This window comes from Hypanus sabinus, chromosome 12 (assembly GCF_030144855.1).
Source record: "Hypanus sabinus isolate sHypSab1 chromosome 12, sHypSab1.hap1, whole genome shotgun sequence".
NCBI classification, from domain to species: domain Eukaryota; kingdom Metazoa; phylum Chordata; class Chondrichthyes; order Myliobatiformes; family Dasyatidae; genus Hypanus; species Hypanus sabinus.
In genome coordinates, this window is record NC_082717.1 from 93,856,063 (window position 1) to 93,880,338 (window position 24,276).

The 24,276-nt window shown below is 41.9% G+C and overlaps 1 protein-coding gene across 5 annotated transcripts in view; it reads left to right on the forward strand.

Moving 5' to 3' along the window:
- The window catches only part of agpat4 (1-acylglycerol-3-phosphate O-acyltransferase 4 (lysophosphatidic acid acyltransferase, delta)), a 127,489-nt gene extending 103,807 nt beyond the window's left edge, over positions 1-23,682 (forward strand). For all 5 annotated transcript variants that reach the window (XR_009515191.1, XM_059986485.1, XM_059986488.1 and 2 more), the window contains exon 9: positions 23,211-23,682. Coding sequence is in view for 4 of the 5 variants with exons in the window: in XM_059986485.1 (XP_059842468.1) it covers positions 23,211-23,299 (89 nt within the window). In the remaining variant the exon portion in view is untranslated. The remainder of the gene's footprint in view (positions 1-23,210) is intronic.
- The last annotated feature ends 594 nt before the right edge of the window (positions 23,683-24,276 follow it).

Genomic DNA, 24,276 nt, shown 5'->3' on the forward strand with positions numbered 1-24,276 from the left:
AGCTACTCTTTAAGGTCACTCTAACTCTTCCCTCCTGCATAGCCCTCAATTTTTCTTTAATGCATATGTCTATCTAAAAGTTTCTTAAATGTCGCTAATGTATCTGCCTCTACAATCATCCCTGTCAGGGGATTCCACACACCGAACCTTCTCTTTCTCTGACATCCCCTCATACCTTACCCCCAACACCTTGTATTAGCTATTCCTACCCTGGGGAAAAAGTATTTGGTTATCCACTCAATCTATGCCTCTTATCACCTTGTACGCCTCTATCAAGTCACCTTTCGTTCTCCTTTGCTCTAAAGAGAGAAACCTAAGCTCAGTCAAGCTATTCTCATTAGAGATGCTTTCTAATCTAGGCATTATTGTGGCAGCTAGCGTGATGCTATTACAGCTCAGGGTTTCCCAAAGTTCGGAGATCGGTCCCAGTAAGGAGTCTCTGTACATCCCCCCTGTGGAGATGTGTGGGTTTCCGCTGGGTCCTCTGGTTTCCTCCCACAATCCATAGACGTACAGGGTAGGTTAATTATTCCGTGATTAGGCTAGGACTAATCGGATTGGTTGTGGTTGCTGGCTTGACTTAAAGAGCCAAAGGGCCTATTCCACACTGGATCACTAAATAAGTAAATTAATAAAATTTTCTCTGCATCCTCTGTAAAGTTTCCACATCCTTCCTACGATGAGGCGACCAAAACTGAACTCTGTACTACCAGTGTGGTATAACCAGGGTTTTATAGAGCTGTGACATTACCTCATGGCTCTTGAACTCAATCCCTTGATTAATGAAGGCCAACACACCGCATGCGTTCTTAACCACCCTATCAATAGTGTGGCAACTTTGAGGAGTCCATGGACGTGGACCCTAAGATCCACTTGTTCCTCCACTCTGCTAAGAATCCTGTTATTAAGGTTTCAAAGGTACATTTAATGTCAGAGAAATGTATACAATATACATTCTGAAATGCTTTTTCTTTGCAACTATCCATGAAAACAGAGGAGTGTCCCAAAGAATGAATGACAGTTAAATGTTAAAACCCCGAAGTCCCCTCCTTCCCATGCGTAAGCGGCAGCGAGCAACAATCTCTCCTCCCCCACTGGCAAAAAAAAGCATCAGCACCCGTCATCGAGCACTCAAGCATGAGCAAAACCAACAGCAAAGACACAGACTTGCAATACTTTACTGCATTACACAGACTTGCAAGACTGTGCGATCACCTGGTATTTAACATACCGCAGGTTCTCTCCCTAATTAGGGAGAAAGAGATGTCTCCGTTTCACAGCGAGAGGGGAGACATAACAAACAATTTGCTGGTTTACGATGTTAAAAGTCCGTTGCGTTGTTTTTTTCCAAGCTCTGTGCCCAAAGATTTCAGGTCTGGGTACACAGCCAAAGATCTTACGGCTCTCATGACACACTGGTCTGTCAGGACACCCACCTTCGATCCGCCTGTCTCCAGAACCCCGAGATTAACCCTGTATTGTACAGGATAGGAGTGAGAATGAAAAAATATTGCCATGCTTTATAAGTAATTTCAGCTGGAACTCGATGCGTAAAGGAGTCAGGCCAGGTTTGAGGAGGCTACAGAATTTGCATTGGTCCTGAGCCAGGGAAAGGTGCACGAGTGAGGTGCGTGATTTCTGCCAAAAGCACTGTAAAGAGATTGGTCTGCATAAGATTTGCTAGTTACAGAGGATAAATAAAAAGCAATATGTTGGCTAATTAAGAGGATGAGAGGGTGAGAAATGGGATGTACGTGAACAAATAAGAGGAGGTTGAGCTTGATAGTTGAGTTTTGGGTAGGGTACAGGTACAGAGGGTAAATATATGTTAGTTGCCTACATTAAATGCCCTCTACAATTACATGCAAATTATCTTTTTGATGATGCTTTGGGAGCGACAGATGGTCACTGAATGGTCACTGGGATTATGGAGTTGAGGAATAAAATGAGAACTTCAGTTATGTGAACCAGGAAATCAAAAGGGCTTGGAACTTACAAAGCTAGAATTGCCACCCAGGGACTTGACAAATCTGCATAACATGGGTGCAGTTACTGACCCCAGGCATTCATGACTAAGTTAGAGTTTGAGTGAGAGCAGGGCTCTTGTGATACAACAAAATCTGCTCCCCAGACTTTCGCACAGTCATTACTGCCCCATCCCCACTCACCCTTTCTGGTTTTAGTGTTCAGGGACGTTTAAAAACTATTACAATTAAATAGAAGAAAACTGACCAAATTGCAGATGTCAGATGTACAGAGAGTGGTGGTGTAGAGGCAGGTATATCAGGGACATTTAAGAAACTCTTTAAAAAAGGCACATGGATGATAGACAAATGGAGGGCTATGTAGGATTGAAGGATAAGATTGATCTTAGAGTAGGTCAGAGGGTCAGTACAACATTGTGGTCTGAAGGACCTGTACTGTGTTCTTAAGTTGGAAGCCCATTAAATTAAACATTAAACATTAAATTAAAGCAAAATATTTTAAAATAATTAACTTTGTCCTTTACCTCAAGTCTATTTGTCACAATGTTCAGTGAAATCATTCAGAGTTTGAACGCTGTAGCAAGCTTAACTACAGTAGGATTTATTGATAGATCATAAAAAGACTGTGTAAACTGTTTAGCACTACCTTTTTAAAACATAAAACTACACACAGTTGCAAAAGATGCTATCTGGGATTCTAAACTGCAGCTCAATTCTTGTGTAAACGCTTAAGGAAATAAGCTGCACTACCGATCACAGTGTACTCTATATTGCACAGCAGTTGAATAGAGATAAATAGTTTTAAGATTGTTCTTTCATGTGCACTGAGTGAACTTGGGTTCAGGTTGACTCTGCAGGCTTGAATAGCCCACTGACACTTGCTGTCTAGATTTATACAAGAGGAATGTGAGACGTGTCCGTGAGACATCCTTGCTGCACTGGGCGAGCTGCAACTGGTTTCTAATGTATTTGAAAGTGATTTTTTAAAAATCTCTGGAAGCTTTGGATGTTAAGTAATTATTATCAGCAGAATTGTATTTTACCTTTTGTTCTTCACGGTCACACTTGCCTTTTACGGTGCTGAGGATCCCACTGTGCCCCCTGGTACTGCAGTGAGAGAAATCACGCTGTAAGTCAGTTTAAGTGCAGCAGAATCTATCCATGAACCATCCTGATAGCACTTTGAGAGCTTGTGCTGTTAGGAGGCCCATAACACTGACTATAATTGACTCTAAGATGTTCAGGAATATTTGAAAACACTTAAAATGCTTAAAATAAATAATAAAACATTACTTTTACATAGAAATGTAGAAAACCTACAGCACAATACAGGCCCTTTGGCCCATAAAGCTGTGCCGAACATGTCCCTACCTTAGAACTACCTGGGCTTTATCCATAGCCCTCTATTTTACTAAGCTCCATGTAGCCATCCAGAAGTCCCTTACATGACCCTCCGCCCTGACTAAGGGTCTCAGCCCAAAACGTTGACTGCTCCTTTCAACGGATGCTGCCCGACCTGCTGAGTTCGTCCAGCTTGTTTGATGTTGATCTTATATGACCTATCGTTTCCACCTCCACCACCGCCGCTGACAGCCCATTCAACGCACTCACCACCCTCTGTGTCAAAAAAAAACTTACCCCTGACATTTCCTCTGTACCTTCTTCCAAGCACCTTAAAACTGTGTCCTCTTGTGGCAACCATTTCAGCTATAAGGAGAAGCCTTTGACTATCTACACGATCAAATCCTCTCATTATCTTGTACACCTCTATCAGGTCACCTCTCATCCTCCGTCGCTCCAAGGAGAAAAGGCTAAGTTCACTCAACCTATTCTCATGAGGCATGTTCCCCAATCCAGGTAGCATCCTCGTAAATCTCCTCTGCACCCTTTCTATGGTTTCCACGCCCTTCCTGTAGTGAGGCGACCAGAAATGAGCGTAGTACTCCCAAATGGGGTCTGACCAGGGTCTTATATTGCTGCAACATTACCTCTCGGCTCTTAAATTCAATCCCACAATTGATGAAGGCCAATACATCATACGCCTTCTTAACCACAGAGTCAACCTGCATAGCAGCTTTAAGTGTCCTATGGACTTAGACCCTAAGATCCCTCTGATCCTCCACACTGCCAGGAGTCTTACTATTAAAACTATTCTGCCATCATATTTGACCTACCAAAATCAACCACCTCACTCTTATCTGGGTTGAACTCCATCTGCCACTTCTCAGCCCAGTGTTACATCCTACCTATGTCCCGCTGTAACTTCTGACAGCCCTCCACAATATCCACAACACCCCCAACCTTTATGTCATCAGCAAATTTACTAACCCATCCCTCCACTTCCTCATCCACGTCATTTATAAAAGTCACAAGAGTAGGGATCCGAGAACAGATCCCTGAGGCATACCATTGGTCACTGACCTCCATGCAGAATATGACCTGTCTACAACCACTCTTTGCCTTCTGTGGGTAAGCCAGTTCTGGATCTTTCACACAAGGCATAAGACCAGAATTAGGCTATTCGTCCCATCGAGTCTGTTCTGCCATTCCATCATGGTTGATATATTATCCTTCTCAACCCCATTCTCCTAGCTTCATCATGTAACCTTTGATTCCCTTACAAATCAAGAACCTATCAATCTCTACTTTAAATATGGATAAATAACTTGGCCACCACAGACGAACGTGTCAATGAATTCCACAGATTCACCACTGTCTGGCTAAAGAAATTCCTCTTCACCTCCTTTCTAAAGGGACGTCCCTCTATTCTGAGTCTGCACCCTCTGGTCATAGACTCCACTACTACTACATTAGCTCCATGTCCACTCTAGGTCTTTCAATATTCAATAGGTTTAATGAGATCACACATCCAGTTTAAGTAAATGCAGTATTTTTTCAATTAATGCTATTTTTGTTTTTCAAACCAAAACAAGTGATTTGCCTCAGTCTTTTTTTTGGAATTTAACTGAAAAGGGAGAAACCTGAGAGGCAGTCAAGAAATGTACCCAGCCACTCAGTCTTGCTTTAGTGCAACCACCAATGTATTTCATGTCAAGTGTGCCGAAGGTATGAGAAGCCAAATGCGTTGCCATATGATCTTCAGTGGATTCTGCTGATCTGCAAGAGTCAGATTATGCTGACATGCATAGGGCATGCACTGAAACCACCAGCTAGCTGTCAGCACGATCTGGCTCAATGCTCGCAAGTGGTTCAAAATGCCTTCTTAAAAAGAAAAAAAATTGCTGGGGCATTCCTCCAGTTGTCGGCATTGAATAAACTGTTTAATTCCAGATTTAATAGAAACAGCTACTGTAAGTATTTTGGCCACCACTGTGACTCATTAGTCCCTGAGATTAAAGAAGGTTCTTTGATTGTTTAGCCCGCTAGCAAAGTTAACTCTCAACTGAAGTGCTTGAGGGCTAACGTAAAGAAATTTTTAAAAAGCATAGAAAGAGCTAATGGGCGCAATGTCTACAAAGTCTCTGGCATGACATGAAACTCTGTAGAAACGTGGTAAACTAAAAGAATGGTTTCTACTGTTGCATAACTAAATGTAAAGGTTTATGTTAATTTAGAATTTTAAGTTAATTGGACTAAGGATGTGCACGATGCCAGCTGAGTGCTTTTGTGCTCTGATTTCGGTTTCCTTCTTATGAAAGGTTTTTCCATTGGCCAGCAGGAAAAAAAATCTGATGACAGTTTGAAGACATTGACCCCATTAGATACTCAGAGCAACATTTGGAGTCTAATTGCCGTAAAACAAGGGAATCCAGAATGTTGTTTGTCATGTTGATGAGTAGCATTTTGACAGAGCAACCCATTGTCATGGATTTAGCTGTTTGGGTTTGATTGCATGGCTGTGGGCATGTTGCAGAACAAGCATGATGTGGCCTTAACTGAAGGAGCTGATCCTAAAATGGGATCCAGAGGTGGGAGTTGGAACTAAGCGAAGGGATTCCGGACACTTAGATTGTACCCTGCTTCATTAATGTCTCCTCTAATATACCCTTTAACAGCAGGGTGAAGCTGGAAAGAGATGCACTTTCCCAGCAATGGGACAAGGAAGCTGCTCGTGCCGCTACAAATGCGGCAGGAATGAGAAGCACATCAGGAAATTACCCGAAGAAACATTACACCAAGCTCCTAGATTTGATACAGGAGCTACTCTAAAGACCTAAGCTCAGCAGGAAAGATGGGTACATTGACATCAATCCTCATCCTTTCCCACTGTGTACTGTTCCATCACATTACCCTTTGTGCTTATGGTACTGGAGCATCCTACACCTCTTCACACCGACATCGATTCTCCACACAGACTCTCCCTCACTGTTAATGCAAATTGTGGCTTTACCTGGATTGTGACTTGCAAGGAAAGTGGAAAAGTGAAGGCAATGCCACTCGTAGGGTGCTTGCATTGGTGTAGTATGTGATTCGCTTAGCAGGCTGTAATAGGAGGTCCTTTAACCGTACGTCTGATCCCATCAGTGACGAGGAGTGCATGTCTATGGGCTGTTCTACAATACTGATGTTACAGTCACCCATCATTATTAATGCTGGCTCTAAGTCTCTTGAAGGTTTTAAATTTAGGAACCTTATAGTTCAAGAGGCGCAGTGTCCTTCGAGCTTTCACTATGATGCTGGCGAACGCTTTGGCAGAAAGCCGGTAATAAATCATAAGTGAACCCAGCCATGAATCCTTCACTTCCGCTCATGCAGATTTAAAGCAGGTTTGCTCCTTCAAAGCCCCAGTCTCACTGGGGGGAATGAAGCCTCTGGCTACCCTCACCTGGTTTAGCCCACCCGTCAAAGCGGTGTACCGGGGTATGGTCGCTGTCACGTGCAAACAGCTATTTGAAGCCGCGTGTCCGGTGAGGACCAAAGGTGAGTGAGCTGCCCCAGCATTGACACGACAAGCCTCTTCACCAGAGGTGCTACCTCTCCCTGGACACCCCATACTCCCCATACCCTGTGAGATAGGGATGTGCCTGACCCAGCATGCAAAGTCTGCTCCAGCAGACTGTGCGGGTAACATCTACCATGAGATCCAACGGTTCAGAGGGCGGTACATGCAAAAGGCATGACAAGGCACAGAAGATGCCGTTCACAGTCACCCATTGCAACCAAGAAAGACGCTCGTTTGTACCACTGGACCCGGGCTTCTGAGGTCGAGAGAGTGGAACTGCCCCAATGCAATGGCTTTTTAATTTTAAAAACTCTCCCGCACAGGTCTCCTGTCATCGTCAGACACAACGGACAGCCACCACCACCAGCACTCCTTTAAAATGGTGGCTGGGAACGCAGTATGCAGTCATGTCTCCATTCAGTTGGAAGTAATTGGTGTTCCTACCTCTTTCCTAATCAGTATCACTTAACAGCAGAGATTGAACCTGGAGACTTGTGGCATTGTATAAAATCAGAGCCATCAGAAAAGCAAACACCAAACATATTTTAATGACTGCAGCTATAACTACACACCCTTAAACATGAATAATAAGAGCTTCAATATCATAATAGCAGGTGTACATTGGTAAAAAATCATGATTGGTGTCTTTTACACTTTATTATTATTTTATGATTAATAAATAACAAAAGCAGGCGAGTATGTGATTAGTGGAAAATATTGCATCTCGTAAGCCGTTATGGAATATTTTTCTGAACTTTTTAAACTCCTGATGTGCAGGCATACTCTCCTGGGTTGGTTTGCAATGTTGCATTTCTCTCTCTTTTGAAAGCATGTGTGTGAATTGTGTGCTACTGTCAGAACAGATCTGAGTTTTCCCCAAGAACTAGGTTTCTGCCAGACTTTACAGGGTAAATCCTGCAACTTTCTTACAGATTTAGTATGCTGTCATGAAGGAGATGCATGAATAGCTAGTTTTTGGTTGCTAACTCTCAGCCATTGCTGTTTATCCTCACTTTGATAAGCTTACTTTGTCTGAGCTTGCCATAAGAGCATAAAATATAGGAGCAGAATTAGGCTATTTGGCCCATCAAGTCTGCTCTGCCATTTCATCATGACTGATGCATTTTCTCTCTTAGCCCCAATCTCCTGTCTTCTCCCCATACCCCTTCATGCCCTGACTAATCAAGAATCTATCAATCTCTACCTTAAATATTCATAAAGATTTGGCCTTCACAGCTGTCTGTGGCAACAAATTCCACAGATTCACCACTTTCTGGCTAAAGAAATTCCTCCTCCTTTCTGAAAGGATGTCCCTCTATTCTGAGGCTGTGACCTCTGGTCTGAGACTCCCCCACCTTAGGAAACATCCTCTCCACTTCCACTCAATTGAGGGCTTTCAACATTCGATAGGCTTCAATGAGGTCACCCCTCATTGTCACACGTGGTCACCACTGAGCGTCATAGGAAGTCATTCCTACCTGTGGCCATCAAACTTTACAACTCCTCCCTCGGAGTGTCAGACACCCTGAACCAATAGGCTGGTCCTGGACTTATTTCCACTTGGAATAATTTACTTATTATTATTTAATTATTTATGGTTTTATATTGCTATACTTCTACGCTATTCTTGGTTGGTGCGACTGTAATGAAACCCAATTTCCCTCGGGATCAATAAAGTATGTATGTCTGTCTGTCAATGCACGAGAAACAAGCACACCCTCAATACATTAATGAGCATGAAATACTTGCTTTTTAGAACACTACAACACAGAAACAGGCCCTCTGGCCCATCCAGTCCATGTCAGACAGTTATTCTGCCTACTTCTATTGACCCCTACCTAGACTGTAGCCTTCCATAACCCTCCATGCACCTATCTAAACTTCCCTTAGGTGTTGCAATCGAGCCCGCATCCACCATTTCCACGGGCATCTCGTTTCATGCTCGCTCCACCCTCTGAGGGTCCCCTCAGGATCCCTGTGAGTACTTCACCTTCACCCTGATTGCAAAGCTAAAAAGCACAATCTGTTAACCTGTGCAGACGTTCCTTTTAGCTTCAATGTGGAGTTCTTTTTACTGTCTGTGTCTGTATGAATGACTGGTGGGTGTAGCACTGGACCATTGATTTGCACCAAATTGACATGCATAACCAGCTGCTGACTTGTAGGGTACGTAAATCATACTCCACAAGCAGGAACCTGACAGACTGGGCTTAGCGACAGCACACAGCTATGCTAAAGGTTCTCACCTCCACCCCCCCCCCCCCCACACCCATCTATCCCAACTTCGTAGCTCATTGGGCAGGAGATAAATGGGTCTTTTTATATTCAGGAACATTTCTAAAAGTTCCGGAAGGGGTATTGTGCTGCTGTTTGTAGTCGGATACGGAGAAGAAAATGGATCAACATAGCGCACTGAATAACCTCAATGTTTAAAATTTTAATGGGCCATGGGTTGTCTCTGGCAGATGAGTACTTGACGTTCCTTCTGCGTAGGAGCACCTCTTAGTGGTACTTCTTTTCAATTTTTATCAAAATATTTGCACTTAACTGAAAGAATGTGCATATCTGGATTCTGAGCTCATGTTATGCTCACTCTATTGACGTGATGTATAATGTAGAGTGAAATACTTCGATCACTATTTGATGGTTATTACACCATCAAGAGTTCCTCCTATGCCAGTTGAACAAGTTATGCAGAATGGGGTGTAAAGTACACAATTTCACCACATATGTCAGTGATAATAAACCTGATTCTGTAGTGTTAAATGATTAACAGAACGTTGGCATTGGTGGCAAGACAAATAATCATTTACCATTTCAAGTGCCCTTGAACTGAGAGGCTTGTTCTACCATTACAACACATACAAAATGCTGGAGAAACTCAGCAGGACAGGCAGCATCCATGGAAATGAAGAAACAGTTGATGTTTTGGGCCGAGACACTTCTACCATTGCAGAGAGCGATTAATTGCCAACCATAGGTCTGGAACCAGAATTTGTACAGCCAAGACCAGATAAGAATGACACACATCTGAAGGGCATTTGTGAACTAGGTGGGTTTTTAAAACAGCTGATAATTCAATGGGTGCCATAACTGATGCTGGCTATTGATTCCGGATCTATAGTATTTATTCATAAACTTTACACTTGTCTCTAGCTTAGTAATCCAGGGAACCAATTGTCTATTGCCTGTCCAATACTTTACTCCTAATATAAAGTTCTGTGTTGAGAAAAAGCCGATTTCTTTTCACATTTCCCTCTTGCCCTTCATATTTCCTGCTCCTGGAAGGTAAAAGTGAATAGGTAAATGACATAATAATGTTTATTAAAAAAGCCAGTCACTGCAGCTGGCTGGTGAAAAACACGTAATTGGAACCATACAGATGAGGCAGAATCTATGAAGCGAGAAATGGAGCTAACGTTTCAGTTTGGCGAGTTTCTTCACAACTGGATTCGGCCCGAAACTTTGACTATATTCTTTTCCATAGGTGCTGCCTGGCCTGCTGAGCTCCTCCAGCATTTTGTGTGTGTTGCTTGGGTTTACAACATCTCCAGACTTTTTCTTGTTTGTTACTGAAACATTGATTTCCCTCCTTTGATACTGTGTGACCAACTGAATTCTTCCAGCATCTTGCGAGTGGAAAGACATGCAGATGGTGTGACAGGCATGTCGGAGCTATGCTGAAACCTGAAACCAGAAGCAGAAACCTAGATTAGGCAGTATTTGTAGAGGGAGAATAAAATGAATTAATATTGCAGATAAAACCATAAGACACAGGAGCAGAATTAGGCCATTTGGCCCATTGAGTCTGCCCCAAAAATCCACCATGGGTGATTTATTATGCCTCTCAATCCCATTCTCCTGCCTTCCCCTCATAACCTTGACACCCTGACTAATCAAAAACCTATTTAAACCTCTGCTTTAAATGTACCCAATGACTTGGCTTCTACAGCCCTCCATGCAAGGAATTCCATAGATTCACCACCCTCTGGCTAAAAAAATTCCTCCTTATTTCTGTCTTAAAGTGACGCCCTGCTTTTCTGAGGTTGTGCCCCAGTCCTAGATTTCCCCCACTATTGGAAACCTCCTCTCCACATCCATTCTATCCTGGCCATTCAGTATTCAATAGGTTTCAATGTGAATTCCCCACCCCACTCCTCTAAGCTCCAGCAAGTACAAGTCCAGATCCATCAAGAGCTCCTCATATGTTAACCCTTTCATTCTTGATCGTTTCCAATCCCAGCATATCCTTTCTTAGGTATAGGGGCTAAAACTGCTCACAAATATAGAGCCCCCAAATCCTCATCTTCTACTGCATACCCCTCCACATTTGGCACACTTTAGATTTGCTATTTCTTCCAATAAAAGTTAAGCAATAGATATATTTTCCGTTTTTGCTCTTTTTCAGTGCTCTTGTGGGGTTGTTAGCCATCTTGCTCTTCCATTGCCACTAACATTTCACTTCGTCTGCACAAGTTACAAAGCTTTTGAAAATCCACATCACCAGGGTAGCCACAGAAGATGCAACACCAGCTCTTTTACCTCACCCAATTCCAAAACCCTCTCAGATGAAGTGGCTATTCCCCTGTTCCCCCATTTTTCCGAGGCCCCCGGCCACAGTGCAAGCCCTTTGCAAAATCCTGTAGCTAAATGATGCAGCTCCAGTCAGTAGCATGGCCTGTAAAGGATTGACGTAGATAGATCAGAACAAGCCTTGGCCATAAATCTTTAAAAGTCTTTGACTTCTGGCACAAATATGTTCCCAGTATTCTTAAACACAACAGTTTCTGCAGATGCTGGGAATCTAGTCCCGATGAAAGATCTCGCTCCAAAACATCGACTGTTTATTTCTCTCCAAAATGCTGTCTGACCTGCTGAGTTCCTCCAGCATTTTGTGTGTGATCCCCAGCATTCTTAACTGTGAAGTTTATAAATTATAATAAATATTTAAAATACAAGGTAAAAGTAATTAAAAACTTTTGTTTGAAAATATTATTCTTGCCTGTGTTCTCCCTGTTCAAATGAATGGGTCACCACATCAGGCCAAACACCTCAAGGTTAGAGCGCAGGTTCTCTAGAATAGAAACTGTGGGTTCTGGTCTGGTCACGATCTGGCTCTGTTGCTGTCTGGCCAGCAAAACCCTGCCTTGAAACGGCTGCTAAAAGTAGCTGCACACACAAAATGCTGGAGGAACTCAGCAGGTCAGGCAGCAGCTATGGAAAGGAATAAACAGTCAACATGTCGGGCCGAGATCCTTCATCAGATTCGAAACATTGACTCTTTATTTGATTACATAGATGCTGCCTGACTTTCTGAGTTCTTTCATCATTTTGTGTATATTATTCCGGATTTCCAGTATCTGCAGAATCTGTTGTTCTCATGATTTGCTAAAACCAGCTGGAGAGCAGTTCATTTTTGCACCTTTTTGACTTTGCTTATCAGACATATGTCCATACATGGAAGAGGTATTTGCTTCCGTTGACTTCCCTTTAGCCTTTCAGTCCACACCATGTAAGATTTAACCCATCTTGAAATTGGAATATATAATTATAATTGGGGGAATTTTATTGAAATATGCTCATTGTTTCTGAATACCAATGTTTTCCTTTTAAATCCTACATAAACCATATGGTTCTAGAAAGGAAAATAGTTTTTATTTCTAATTATTTTTTAAATTCCTAATGCTCAGTGGAACTTTTTTTCTGTTGAGATAATTTTTTCTCATTTATCTCAGTATATTGTGGTTTCTGTGGAAGGACAAGCAGTGGGCTTTGCAAAGGCAGCTTGCTGCATGAAGGACTTCGAACTTGTCTAATTGACCGCCTCTCTTTTGTTTTTAGAAAACTCTCATTGCAAGATTTATGGCCACAAAGTGAGATGGGTTGTTTATTCAGAGTGATGTGGATTTCAACTAGGTCATCTCCGAACCCAAAATAAATTTGTCTTATTGATCAAGTACAAGTCTTTCCTTTAATAAATTTACCAATGGCTTTGTTTATTTTTTGAAAACTGAAATGAAGACTCAGTTTTAACCTTGGAATATGGTCACCCTTTGAACTTATTGACAATCCTGTGTATAGTGTTGAATTGGATGGTATTCACCATTTTAATTATAAGTTCCTGTTGCTCTTTGACTTGCCCTTTCATGTGCTTCTGCACCATAGTGCTTTTAACAATTCCATTCTGTTCTGCAGTTAAGTTGTGTAACAGGAGTAATGTTCTTTAGTTACCTGTACCATAGCAGCTAGTATGTTGTCTGCACTTCTACTCATGACTGCAGATCCTACGAAGCTCTGTCCTTAATCACTTCTGGCCAGTTAGTTTGATTCTGTCCTTCGGGTCTGTACTCTGCTGCCAATGGAAATGTATTTTTCCCTGATTCTAGATCCTCAATGATGTTAAATACCCTTTTTATTTGATTCTGAATTCAACGGAAGAAAACTCCATCTTCTCTGATGCATTTGTTCCTAAGGTCCCCTCGTCCCCACAATCCTTCTAGTAAATTTCTTATGTTGAAGGGTCAGTGACCAGAGATGTTATGTTTCTCTTTCCTCGGATGATGCTGAGTACTTTCTGCTTTTATTTCAAATTTCTGGCATCTGTCTTCTGTACCCACTCTAAGGCCTTTACTTTTTTCTGAGAATACCAGGCCCAGTACTGGACACTAATCTCTGCTTCTTCAGTGTGGAATATTGATAAGGCTCTTTCAGGACTTAATTTTGTTTTACTGCTTTTCACCTGTCATACCACATTGACAGTTTCCCAAGTTCCCCTGGACTTGGCCTGTAACCTGTTTGTGCCTTCTCAATTCAAGTGAATGTCAGTTCTAGACACATTTAAAATGTTGTGATTGAGTTTGTTTGAATTCAAATCAACCCTCTGCTCAAAACTTACAGGTAATCGTCTTCAAGAGGGAGCTGGTACAGCGAGCTGGAAGCAACCAATGCCTATTGGTTGGCTTTTGACCAATGCTAGGCTGACTTTCTGTGATTGCTTGTTGTTCCTGACAATGTATTGAATGTTCTTTGTGACTGTTTAGTTGAGCTCTGATTGCATTATTGATTTTGGCTGAGTGGTTGCTGAATAAAGGTTTGTTCTGTGTTCTGACTTTGTACCTCCAGGCTCAAGATCTCATCAGTAGTAACAAGTGAGTAAACACAATGCTCTGCCTCCACTCAGGCAGTGTGTACCAAATTTTACCACCCTCTAGGTTTGAAAAAAAATGTCTTTCACAGGTTCTTCCCCCTCTAAACCTCTAACCTATCTCTTAAATCCTGTGCCTTGGATTTAGATGCCTCTGCTATGGGGAAAAGTTGCTTACTGCTTACCCCATCTATCCCCTGATAGTTTTGTATGCCTCCAAAGAAGACAAGCCAATATTTTTAACCTATTCTCTCCTTGTAACAGGATCATTTTATCTGTTGTCACCAATCCAGACCAATCATTAGTTTTTAACTTGGTCCATCTGAGCTTCCATAGTTATTTCCAAACCTCATTTTTTGTCTCAAGTTCAAGTGTATCATCATCCAGCCATGCACATGTATACAGCCAAACAAAACAACGTTCCTCTGGGACCAAGGTGCAAAACATAGTGCACATATCACACCCAGCATGTAAAATAATATTAACAAATTAAAAAAAAGTATTCTGTAGATGTACAAGTTGACATAGTTAACACATAATGCTTATAGCTATGTATAATATTACTCCTTCTGGCGCTGTCATAAATATTGTGTACTGGGTGGTAGCTGTCTGTGATCAGGAGTCTCATAGCCTGGGGGAGGAAGCTGTTACCCAACCTAACTGTTCTTATACAGTGGGACCTTAGGCCTGACAGTAGGAGGGCAACGAGATTGTGGGACAGATGGCATCGACAGTCTACTCCTCTGGCCAGATGCTTGTGCACCATTCACAGCTCAAATCAGAACCCTCCGCATTGAGACAGAACGGACCAGTCAATAAGGTTCTCCTAAACACAATTCAGAGACCCCCTCCTTCTCCTTAACCCTGCTTTTGTTACAGCCAGAGACTACAGGACTGCCAGCTAGTGGAGAGGGTTTGGTGGAATAGGTTTACAGTGCGATTATCAGCAGATTTGGCTCTTCTGTTATTTCTTAACTACAAACAGATTTTATTCTTGATTATGCTAGGACACTCTCTCCAGGCCAAAAGTACCCAATCAATGCTGTTGCCTCCTTTCCCTAACTCCCCTGAATATCTTCAGAGGTACTTAACCATCTTTTCATTATTGTCACATTAGCGTAATCCCACATGGGTGACTTCACATGTAATTCTTCAACCTTGTAAATGCATAAAATGTATTAAACATACACTCAGTGGCCACTTTATTAGGTACACTTGCTCGTTAATGCAAGTATCTAATCAGCCAAACATGTGGCAGCAACTCGATATATGAAAGCATTCAGACATGGTCAAGAGGTTCAGTTGTTGTTCAGACCAAACATCAGAATGGGAAGGAAATGTGATCTAAGTGACTTTGACCGTGTTGGTGCCAGACAGGATGGTTGGGCTATCTCAGAAACTGCTGATCTCCTGGGATATTCACACATGACAGTCTCTAAAATTTAGAGAACAGTGCGAGAAAAAGAAAGGCATCCAGTGAGCAGCAGTTTTGTGAGCAAAAATTCCTTGTTAATGAGAGTGGACAGAGGAGAATGGCCAGACTGGTTCATGCTGACAGGAAGGGACAGTTACTTAATAACCACACATTACAATAGTGGTGTGCAGAGGAACATCTTTGAATGCACAGCATGCTGAAACTGGGAAGTGGGTGGGCTGCAGCATACAGTGAGAATGTACACTCAGATATACGATGTTTGATTTTACGTAGAACATTACAGCACATTATGGGCCCATTGGCCCACAAAGTTGTGCAAACATTTTAATCTACTCAAAGATAATTTAACCCTCCCTCATTTCTTTCTCATCCATTTACCTATCTAAGAGTTTTTTTTAATGCCCCTAATGTAAATGCCTCTGCTATCACCTCTGGCAGTGCCTTCCTTCTGTGTAAACATCTTGTGTAAAATTAGTCTAATCATTCTCTGCAGGTGCTTTTCTCTCTCTTCAGTAATGCAACTGCTGAGAAATACTTCCAAAGAAACCCTCAGCCACAGTCCAACAAACTGCACCGAAGGTGGTGATCTGTTTGGAGAACAGTGACCAGTGGTGTTCTGCAGGGATCTGTTTTGGGACCCCTCCTCTTCGTGATTTTTATAAATGACCTGGATGAGGAAGTGTAATGGTGGGTTAGTAAGTTTACTGATGACACAGAAGTTGGGGGTATGGTGGATAGTCTGGAGGGTTGTCAGAGGTTATAGTGTAATATCGATACAATGCAGAACTGACCTGAGAAGTGGCAGGTGGAGTTCAACCCAGATAAGTGTGAGGTGGTTCATTTTGCTAAGTCAAATTTGAAGACAGAATATAATATTAATGCTCAGACTCTAGGCAGTGTGGAGGATCAGCAAGATCTTGGGGTCCATGTCCATAGGACACTCAAAGCTGCTGTGTAGGTTGACAATATTGTTAAGAAGGCATATGATGTGTTGGCCCTCATCAACCATGGGTTTGAGTTCAAGAACCGTGAGGCCCATACTGTGTTCAATTCTGGTCAGCTCACTACAGGAAGGATGTGGAAGCCATAGAAAGGGTGCAGAGGAGATTTACAAGGATGTTGCCTGGATTAGAGTGCATGTCTTATGAGAATAGGTTGAGTGAACTTGTTGGTCGCTGTGTTGCAATTGTTGGAGAGAGAGAGAGGGAGAGAGAAAGCAGTAACAGCTATTGACTTGCCGACTTTCCTTTACGATCTTGATCCGTCGATGTGCTGTTGTTTTGGCCATTCACGTATGATCCCTCCGTCCTTTAGCTAGACTGTTCCGTGGTGGACTCGTCACCCAGGCAAGGGTGGACACACACACACAAGCCCACACCGGTCTCGTAGTGTCTCTCCTGGTGCGTCTGAGGGGTGTTCCCCAGGCCTTACTTTTATCCCCACTCACGGGGTCTCAGTGTCAGTCAGGTTGGGATGATGCAACCCATCAAACCCGCCCCCTCTGGTTGCCCCCTGAGGGGTTTCACTGAATACTCAATACACAATCCTTCTCCAAGAGACAATAGCAGTAATCAGTGGTTCTGTTCCGCTTTTGTTAGGAGGAGACATTCCACTTTGTGTATCTCTGCGTTGTCTCTCTCTCATTAACTGACATGAGCTGATTATCAATAACAACTATCTTTTGCTGTTATCTCTCTTTCCTTGGTATCAGACCCGAAATAGTAGCGATTTTGCAATTCTCAAAAGGGGGGGGGGGTGACTTTGCACCCTTCTGCCCATCAGAGTTGTTACTCATTCGTAACACACCCATCCTTCTAAGAATTTTCACCAAAGGGGAAAATTAACTAATACAGAGTCTTACAGAATTTCAGAATCTAACACAATACAAAAGAGTTTTTCACTACAGGGCAATATAGTTATACATTCAACTTAGCATCTAGATAGTTAGCGATTACATTGTCACTTCCTTTAATATCTTAATATCTAGTACCTTAATAAATTCCTGTAGCATCAGACTCCAATTTAATAACCACCTATTTTTATTCCTTTTCTTCAGCAAAAACAAAACTAAAGAGTTGTGATCTTAAGTATATATTACAAAATGTGAACCAATACATGTGTGATTATTCGGTAGTATATTACAAAAGTTTATGCAAATACTAATCTTTATTTTATTTTTAAACTTAACAGTCAATCTTCCATGGTGTTGACTTTATTATTTACATGCTTTGTCGAAATCCCTCAAAACCAGATCCTGTTATTTAAAGTGGCATTTTGTCAACCTTTGCCTCTTTTCCACTTAACTCTCATGTGGTTAGCTTGCTCACTAGTGTGGAATAGGCTTTTGCATACATACTCCTTTCATTGGAGCTATTTTATCAACAATGTTTTAGCCCATCTTCTGAACTTCCACACAATTCTTTATTTTTAAGCAAGTCGTTAGTTTTATCTTCAGGACCCTTCATTCTATTAGTTTTCAGTTTAACATCTGCAAGTGATCCCTCTTTGTCCAAACAACATTTCAAATTCTGCCTCTTCACAGCACACCCTTGAATAACATCAGCGACTGGGGTACCTTTACATTCTAAATCAAACTGTAATTGATTCACAGGCACCTTGTTAACAAGCCATTGTTCCTTCAGCCTGGTTACTGCTTCTGACACCAATCCAGACTTTAAATTTTCTTTAGTCAATTTAGGAACTACACTTTTCCCTTCTCCTTCAATAATATTCACATCTCCACCTATTATCTCCTCACTAACTTTTAACACACCTAACACAAACAACTGAGAATTCTCACTTCCCACTAGTACCAAGGTTAACCCTTTCTTCACTGAACCAGTCCATCTGACCCAAAAGGACTGCATTCCTTTTCAACTAAATCAGATACCTCAGACTTTTCCTGAGTTTCATTACTAGGTTCAGTACCATCTGCATCCACATCTTGAATACACTCAGACAGGACATCTGCCTCTTCCAGGCTTTCAATACCCATACCCTTTTCAAATTCTAAGTTCCCCTGATCCTCCCAGTTACTCTCTGGGCAACTCCCATCCGGAGTAAACTCAACCCTGCGGGTTAAAACAACCTCATCTGCTAACCCAGCAGACTCCTTCAAGGTAATGGCATCCTTTTCATCTAGGACTGCCCTTATTTCATTATCGGGAACACATTTAAATTCTTCAACTTCTTCAAACAGTTCTGTCAAGCCAGACAGATCATCCATGTCCAACCCTGGACCTTCTAACTGCCTTATCTGTTTCTCATCTATACTCCGTGCCTCTATAAATTCCCTCTTGGCTAAGGGTAGGTCTACCTCCTCTCCTTTACTCTCTTTCACCTCCCTATTCTCCGTTTTACCATCCCCTAACCCCTCTTGATACAGGGTCAGTAAAAACGTCTCAGCCAAGTCAACACTGGACTGATTTAAACTGGTCTCTTTCTCAGCTGCCTTTCTCGACATGTTGCGAGTGGTTGCGGATGCGGGATAGATCTTGAAATCTAGGGGCGGGTCCTCCACACTTACAGGCTTGCTTGTCAGCTTCACGGCTGAACACACCTCACCCCCTGCTAAATCATTACCAAGAAGGACATCCATGCCAGTTCTCGGGAATTCTGATCGCACCCCTATTTCAACTGGTCCAGATACCAGATCATGATTTATAATGATCCCATGCAAAGGTACAACTTCTGTCCCTTTTCCTATGCCTCTCAAAACTACCTCTCCCGTCTCAGGACCAAAATCTAGTACCTTACCGAGAATCAATGACTGCTCAGCTCCAGTATCTCTCCAGATCCGCACTGGAACTGGTGTTTCTCCCTCTTTCACAGACACGGTCCCTTCTGAAATAAATTTCTCACGCCCCTCTCGTATTTTATCTACCTGGGGCTTTCTCGTCGATTTGCTGATCGACACAATACACCCTGTAGGGACTGCTGTGTTCCCTTTTCCTGTCTCCTTCCTTGGAGCAAAGCACTTAGATGCAATATGACCAACCTTCACACAATTAAAACAGGTCAAGCCAGGAACCCTGCTGCCAGCTTGCCTTTCTTCCTCCTCACTTTTACCACTAGCTCCCAGCTGAATTTCTGCCTCAACCAGCGGGCTTTCTCTACCATTCCTATGGTCTTTCTGGTAACTCTTATTCAAGGAAAACTTTGTCTTGTGGGTTAGGGCATATTCATCTGCGAACCTGGCAAATTTATGTATGGACTTATTCGGCTTCTTGTTCAAATACATCCAGATATCATCCGGAACACAACCTTTAAATTCCTCAATCAGAATTAACTCTCTGAAACGCCAAAAATCCTCTTCCACCCTTTCTGTCGCACACCAACAATCCAAGAGCACACCCTTCTCATAGGCAAACTCTGCATACATCTGATTCCACACTTTCTTTAAATCTCTGAACTTCTGTCTATATGCCTCAGGTACTAACTCGTAGGCCCGAAGAATGGCCTGTTTTACTTCCTCGTAATTCTCATACTCCTCCACAGACAACGCCGCATATGCCCGTTGTGCCTTCCCTTTTAACACACTTTGTAACAATGCCACCCACTGATCTCTGGGCCACTTCTGATTCACTGCCACCTTTTCAAAATGCAAGAAATAACTAACAACCCCTGTCTCCTCGAACGGAGGTACTAACCTAAACTCCCTACTAACATTAAACCTCTCCTCTCGGTCTGCCCCTTGGACCCTTCACTCTTGCCTTAACTTCTCCATGTCCAGCTCATGCTGCCTCTGTTTCTCCTTCTCCTCATACTCCCTCTGTTTTTCAGCTCTTTCCTTCTCCTTTTTAGCTCTTTCCTTCTCCTTTTCAGCTGCTTCCAGCTGTTTTAACCTAATTTCATGCTCCCTCTTCGCCTCTAATTCCTTTAGCTGGAGCTCATACTCCCTTTTCTTCTGTTCCAACCTTAATTTTTCCAATTTTAACTGAGCCGTCCCAATAGTTGGTACCTTTTCAGGGATATTTTCCAATACCTCAGCCGAAAACACATCCTTCTCAATATAATACTGAGTTATGGCCCTCCGCATCTCCCACTTTTTCATTGATGACCTCACCTCTGCGAGCTTTAGTCCTTTCACAATATTTACCAAGTCCATCTTTGTGGCCTCCTCTAGCGCCTTCAAAGTCGGGTTTTGTGTAAATTCGTCTACGTCCATTTGTGCAGGTTTCCCGTCTGGTTACCCACGCAACCTGATCAAAGTCTGGACTTAAAAGCCCGATTCACTGGCCCTCCAATTTGGTATCAAATCTCGAGACGAGGCCCCAAGTTGTTACAAACCTCGTAACTGGGTTTCTTACCAGCAAAGATAGGAGTATCCGTTGGAGTCTGGTGATACAGTATTTCAACAGTATTTATTAGTAAAAATACACAAAAATAATATCAATGCAAATATACAGATAATATACCTCATCAATACTAAACCTAAAAGTGCGGGTATAATAATAATCAATAAGAAATAAGCTCTATCATTGTCTAGGGGATAATGAATTGTCCGATGGAAATATAAAGTTCAGTTCTGTTCATGCAGGCTGCGGTAGTTGTTGGTCACTGTGTTACAATTGTTAGAGAGAGAGGTGGAGAGAGAAAGCAGTAACAGCTATTGACTTGCCAACTTTCCTTTACGATCTTGATCCGTCGATGCGTTGTTGTTGTGGCCATTCACGTATGACCCCTCCATCCTTTAGCTAGACTGTTCCGTGGTCAACTCGTCACCCAGGCAAGGGTGGACACACACACAAGCCCCCGGTCGGTCTCGTAGCGTCTCTCCTGGTGCGTCTGAGGGGTGTTCCCCAGACCTTACTTTTATCCCCACTCACGGGGTCTCAGGTGTCAATCAGGTTGGGATGATGCAACCCATCAAACCCGCCCCCTCTGGTTGCCCCCTGAGGGGTTTCACTGAATAGAACAGTACTCAATATACAATCCTTCTCCAAGAGACAATAGCAGGAATCAGTGGTTCTGTTTCGCTTTTGTTAGGAGGAGACATTCCACTTTGTGTATCTCTGCGTTGTCTCTCTCTCTCATTAACTGACATGAGCTGATTATCAATAACAACTATCTTTTGCTGTTATCTCTATTTCCTTGGTATCAGACCCGAAATAGTAGCGATTTTGCAATTCTCAAAAGGGGGGGTGACTTTGCACCCTTCTGCCCATCAGAGTTGCTCCTCATTCGTAACACAAGCCTTTCAATCCCCAAATTTCCGTAAACCTCCTTTGAACCCTCTCCATGTTGGCACACCCTTTCTTAGATAAGGAACCAAAAACTGCTCTCAATATTCCAATTGGGGAGAAATTACTTGTTTTCTTTTTGCTACTTATTGGTTATTTTCGTATATCAAGAGAGTTCCTTAATCAGATAGATTTGCAATTATGTTGAGACCTGCATTAAAATAATTTTGACTTTCAGTAATGAATATTCCTTAAATAATCCTTTCCAAGTTATATCAGGTTTCAGAAGTATGCAGCAGAAAAAATAGATTAAAATGTCCAATTTATCTATTGATCTAATTATTTGTGTTTATTTTTTGATCTATACCTGTTTCTTTTCATATTTTCAGTTTCAGTCCTTGTGTGTAATTTTTCATTGATTCTATTGTACTTATTTATTCTACTGTGAATGCTTGCAAGAAAATGTCATGGTAGTATTGGATGATATATGTATATTTAACATTGACCTTTGAACTTTATGCATTCAACCCTTCTGGATTTAATTATATGTATAAGCTTTTCCCCCCTTTGCTTATCTATTTGTTTCTTAAATGTATGTGCAATTTGCCTTCTGCAGCTGTGTCTCATTACTAAAAATCCCTTAGTTACTGTGAAATTCATAAACCAAGTTTATTACCTTGTATCGATGGCCTCACCTCCCTTGAACAGTGATTGTTCTTTTGTGCACCCTGTCAAAACCATTCAGACCTTTAGCAATCATCTCTCAGCCATTCCAAAAGAATCCCAGAGACAGTTTCCCTGTCAACTTTAACCTTACATTGCTGTTACAATCCTTGGAGCGGTTTACATCCTTCCTGGTGCATTTTCAATAATGGAACAACCAGAAATGCACACAGTCCACCATGTGTGACTTAACCAAGATCTGGTAATCAATCCCACATTTTTTCCCTTTTTCATTCTTTCCTTCCTACGGGCTTTTCATTCAAAGTGTTGCAACTTTTGACAGTTTATCTACACATATTCCGAGATCTCTTTGCTCTTTTAGCATTTAGATTCTTATTTCCCCACATGATACTTACTGAAAATTATTACACACTTTTATTTGAATGTATAAATTTTTATGAATGTATAAATTAATTTTGACCTGCTCGATTATTAATGTTTTATTGCAGCCTTTCTAAGCATTAACTAGTCTGCCCCCTCCAGAATTGGAGTTGGGTGAAAGTTTCCGGATTTCAGTGCCACTAATATAGATCATGAAAACCAACTGCCACAGCGCAGTGCCTTGTGTGACCCACTTTCTACCTCCTGTCACTTTGTATGGTCACACGTTATCCTCTGATCTGCTTTTCTCCAGCCTCCAAATGAACGATTGCTGGCCTTTGAAAATGAAGGTGGGGTGAACAAGGCCACGCTGCATCTCAAACTAAACTAACTTACAACCTCATGTTTCCCGTAGAAACGCCTTGTAAACTTGCTGATAAAATTATTATTAACCTGTGACTCTTGCATCAGCATGATTTATTTGTATATATTATGTCTGCTATATTTTGTTTTTCAGCCTCTGTTGGTATGCGATGGATGATTGGAGTGACAGAAATAGAGAAGGGCTCCAGCTACGGTAACAATGAATCAAAGCGAAAAAATTAATTTCTGCGGAGGATTGTACTTCGAATGGAGTCAAGATATATATTTTTGAAAAGAACTTAAGGCAGACGCAGGGTTGGAGGATGATGCGCCTAAGTTACTGTGATTCATTCGTGTACTGATCACTGGGTAGAGTGGTGTCTTAATCTGCGTAGAAGGATAGAAAGGGAGTCATATCCTTTATGGTGTATGTGGTACATGAACCCATTCACACGGTAATGAGACATGTTGAAATTGGATATCGTTGCAGAATTCCACAATAATAGTGCCACTAAAAGATGTTGAGGCTTTCAATCTAAATGGAAAATGACCTTTTTCTAAAAAAAACTGGTGTAACAGAAGAATTTAGTCTTTTTCTAATAACATAAAATTGTGCTTCTAACTTATGCCAGTGCATTTGTATTTTAATGAGTTTGAGTCACCCTTTAGTGTTGCAGAATGTGTATTTTATCATCACAGTTGTTGGGATATTTGATGCACTGATCCATCCCAGGCAGAAAAAAAAAGGTCTTGACTGACCTAATGTTGCAGGTTGTCATCACAGAGTGAGTGAAAGCTCATCAATTTAGAACCTTGGAATCAGAGGTAATTCATGTTGCAGAATGAGAGAGTGCTGGCATTTCATTCACACGAATTAAAGAGTTAATGTATGAGGAGCACTTGATGGCTCTGGGTCTGTACTCTTTGGAGTTTAGAAGAATGGGTGGGGTGGGGGCGGAAATCTCATGAAATCTATATCAAGTTTTGAAAGGCCTAGATAGACTAGGTGTGGAGAAGATGTTTCCAATACTTGGGGAGTCTAGAATCAGAGGGCATAATCTCAAAATAGAAAGACGTCCCTTTAAAACAGAGACGTTGATGAATTTCTTTAGATTCAGGGGTGAATCTGTGGAACTCATTGCCACAGACGGCTGTGGAGGCTCAGTCATTGGGTATGTTAAAAGCGGAGGTTGATAGGGTGTTGAAGGTTATGGGAAAAA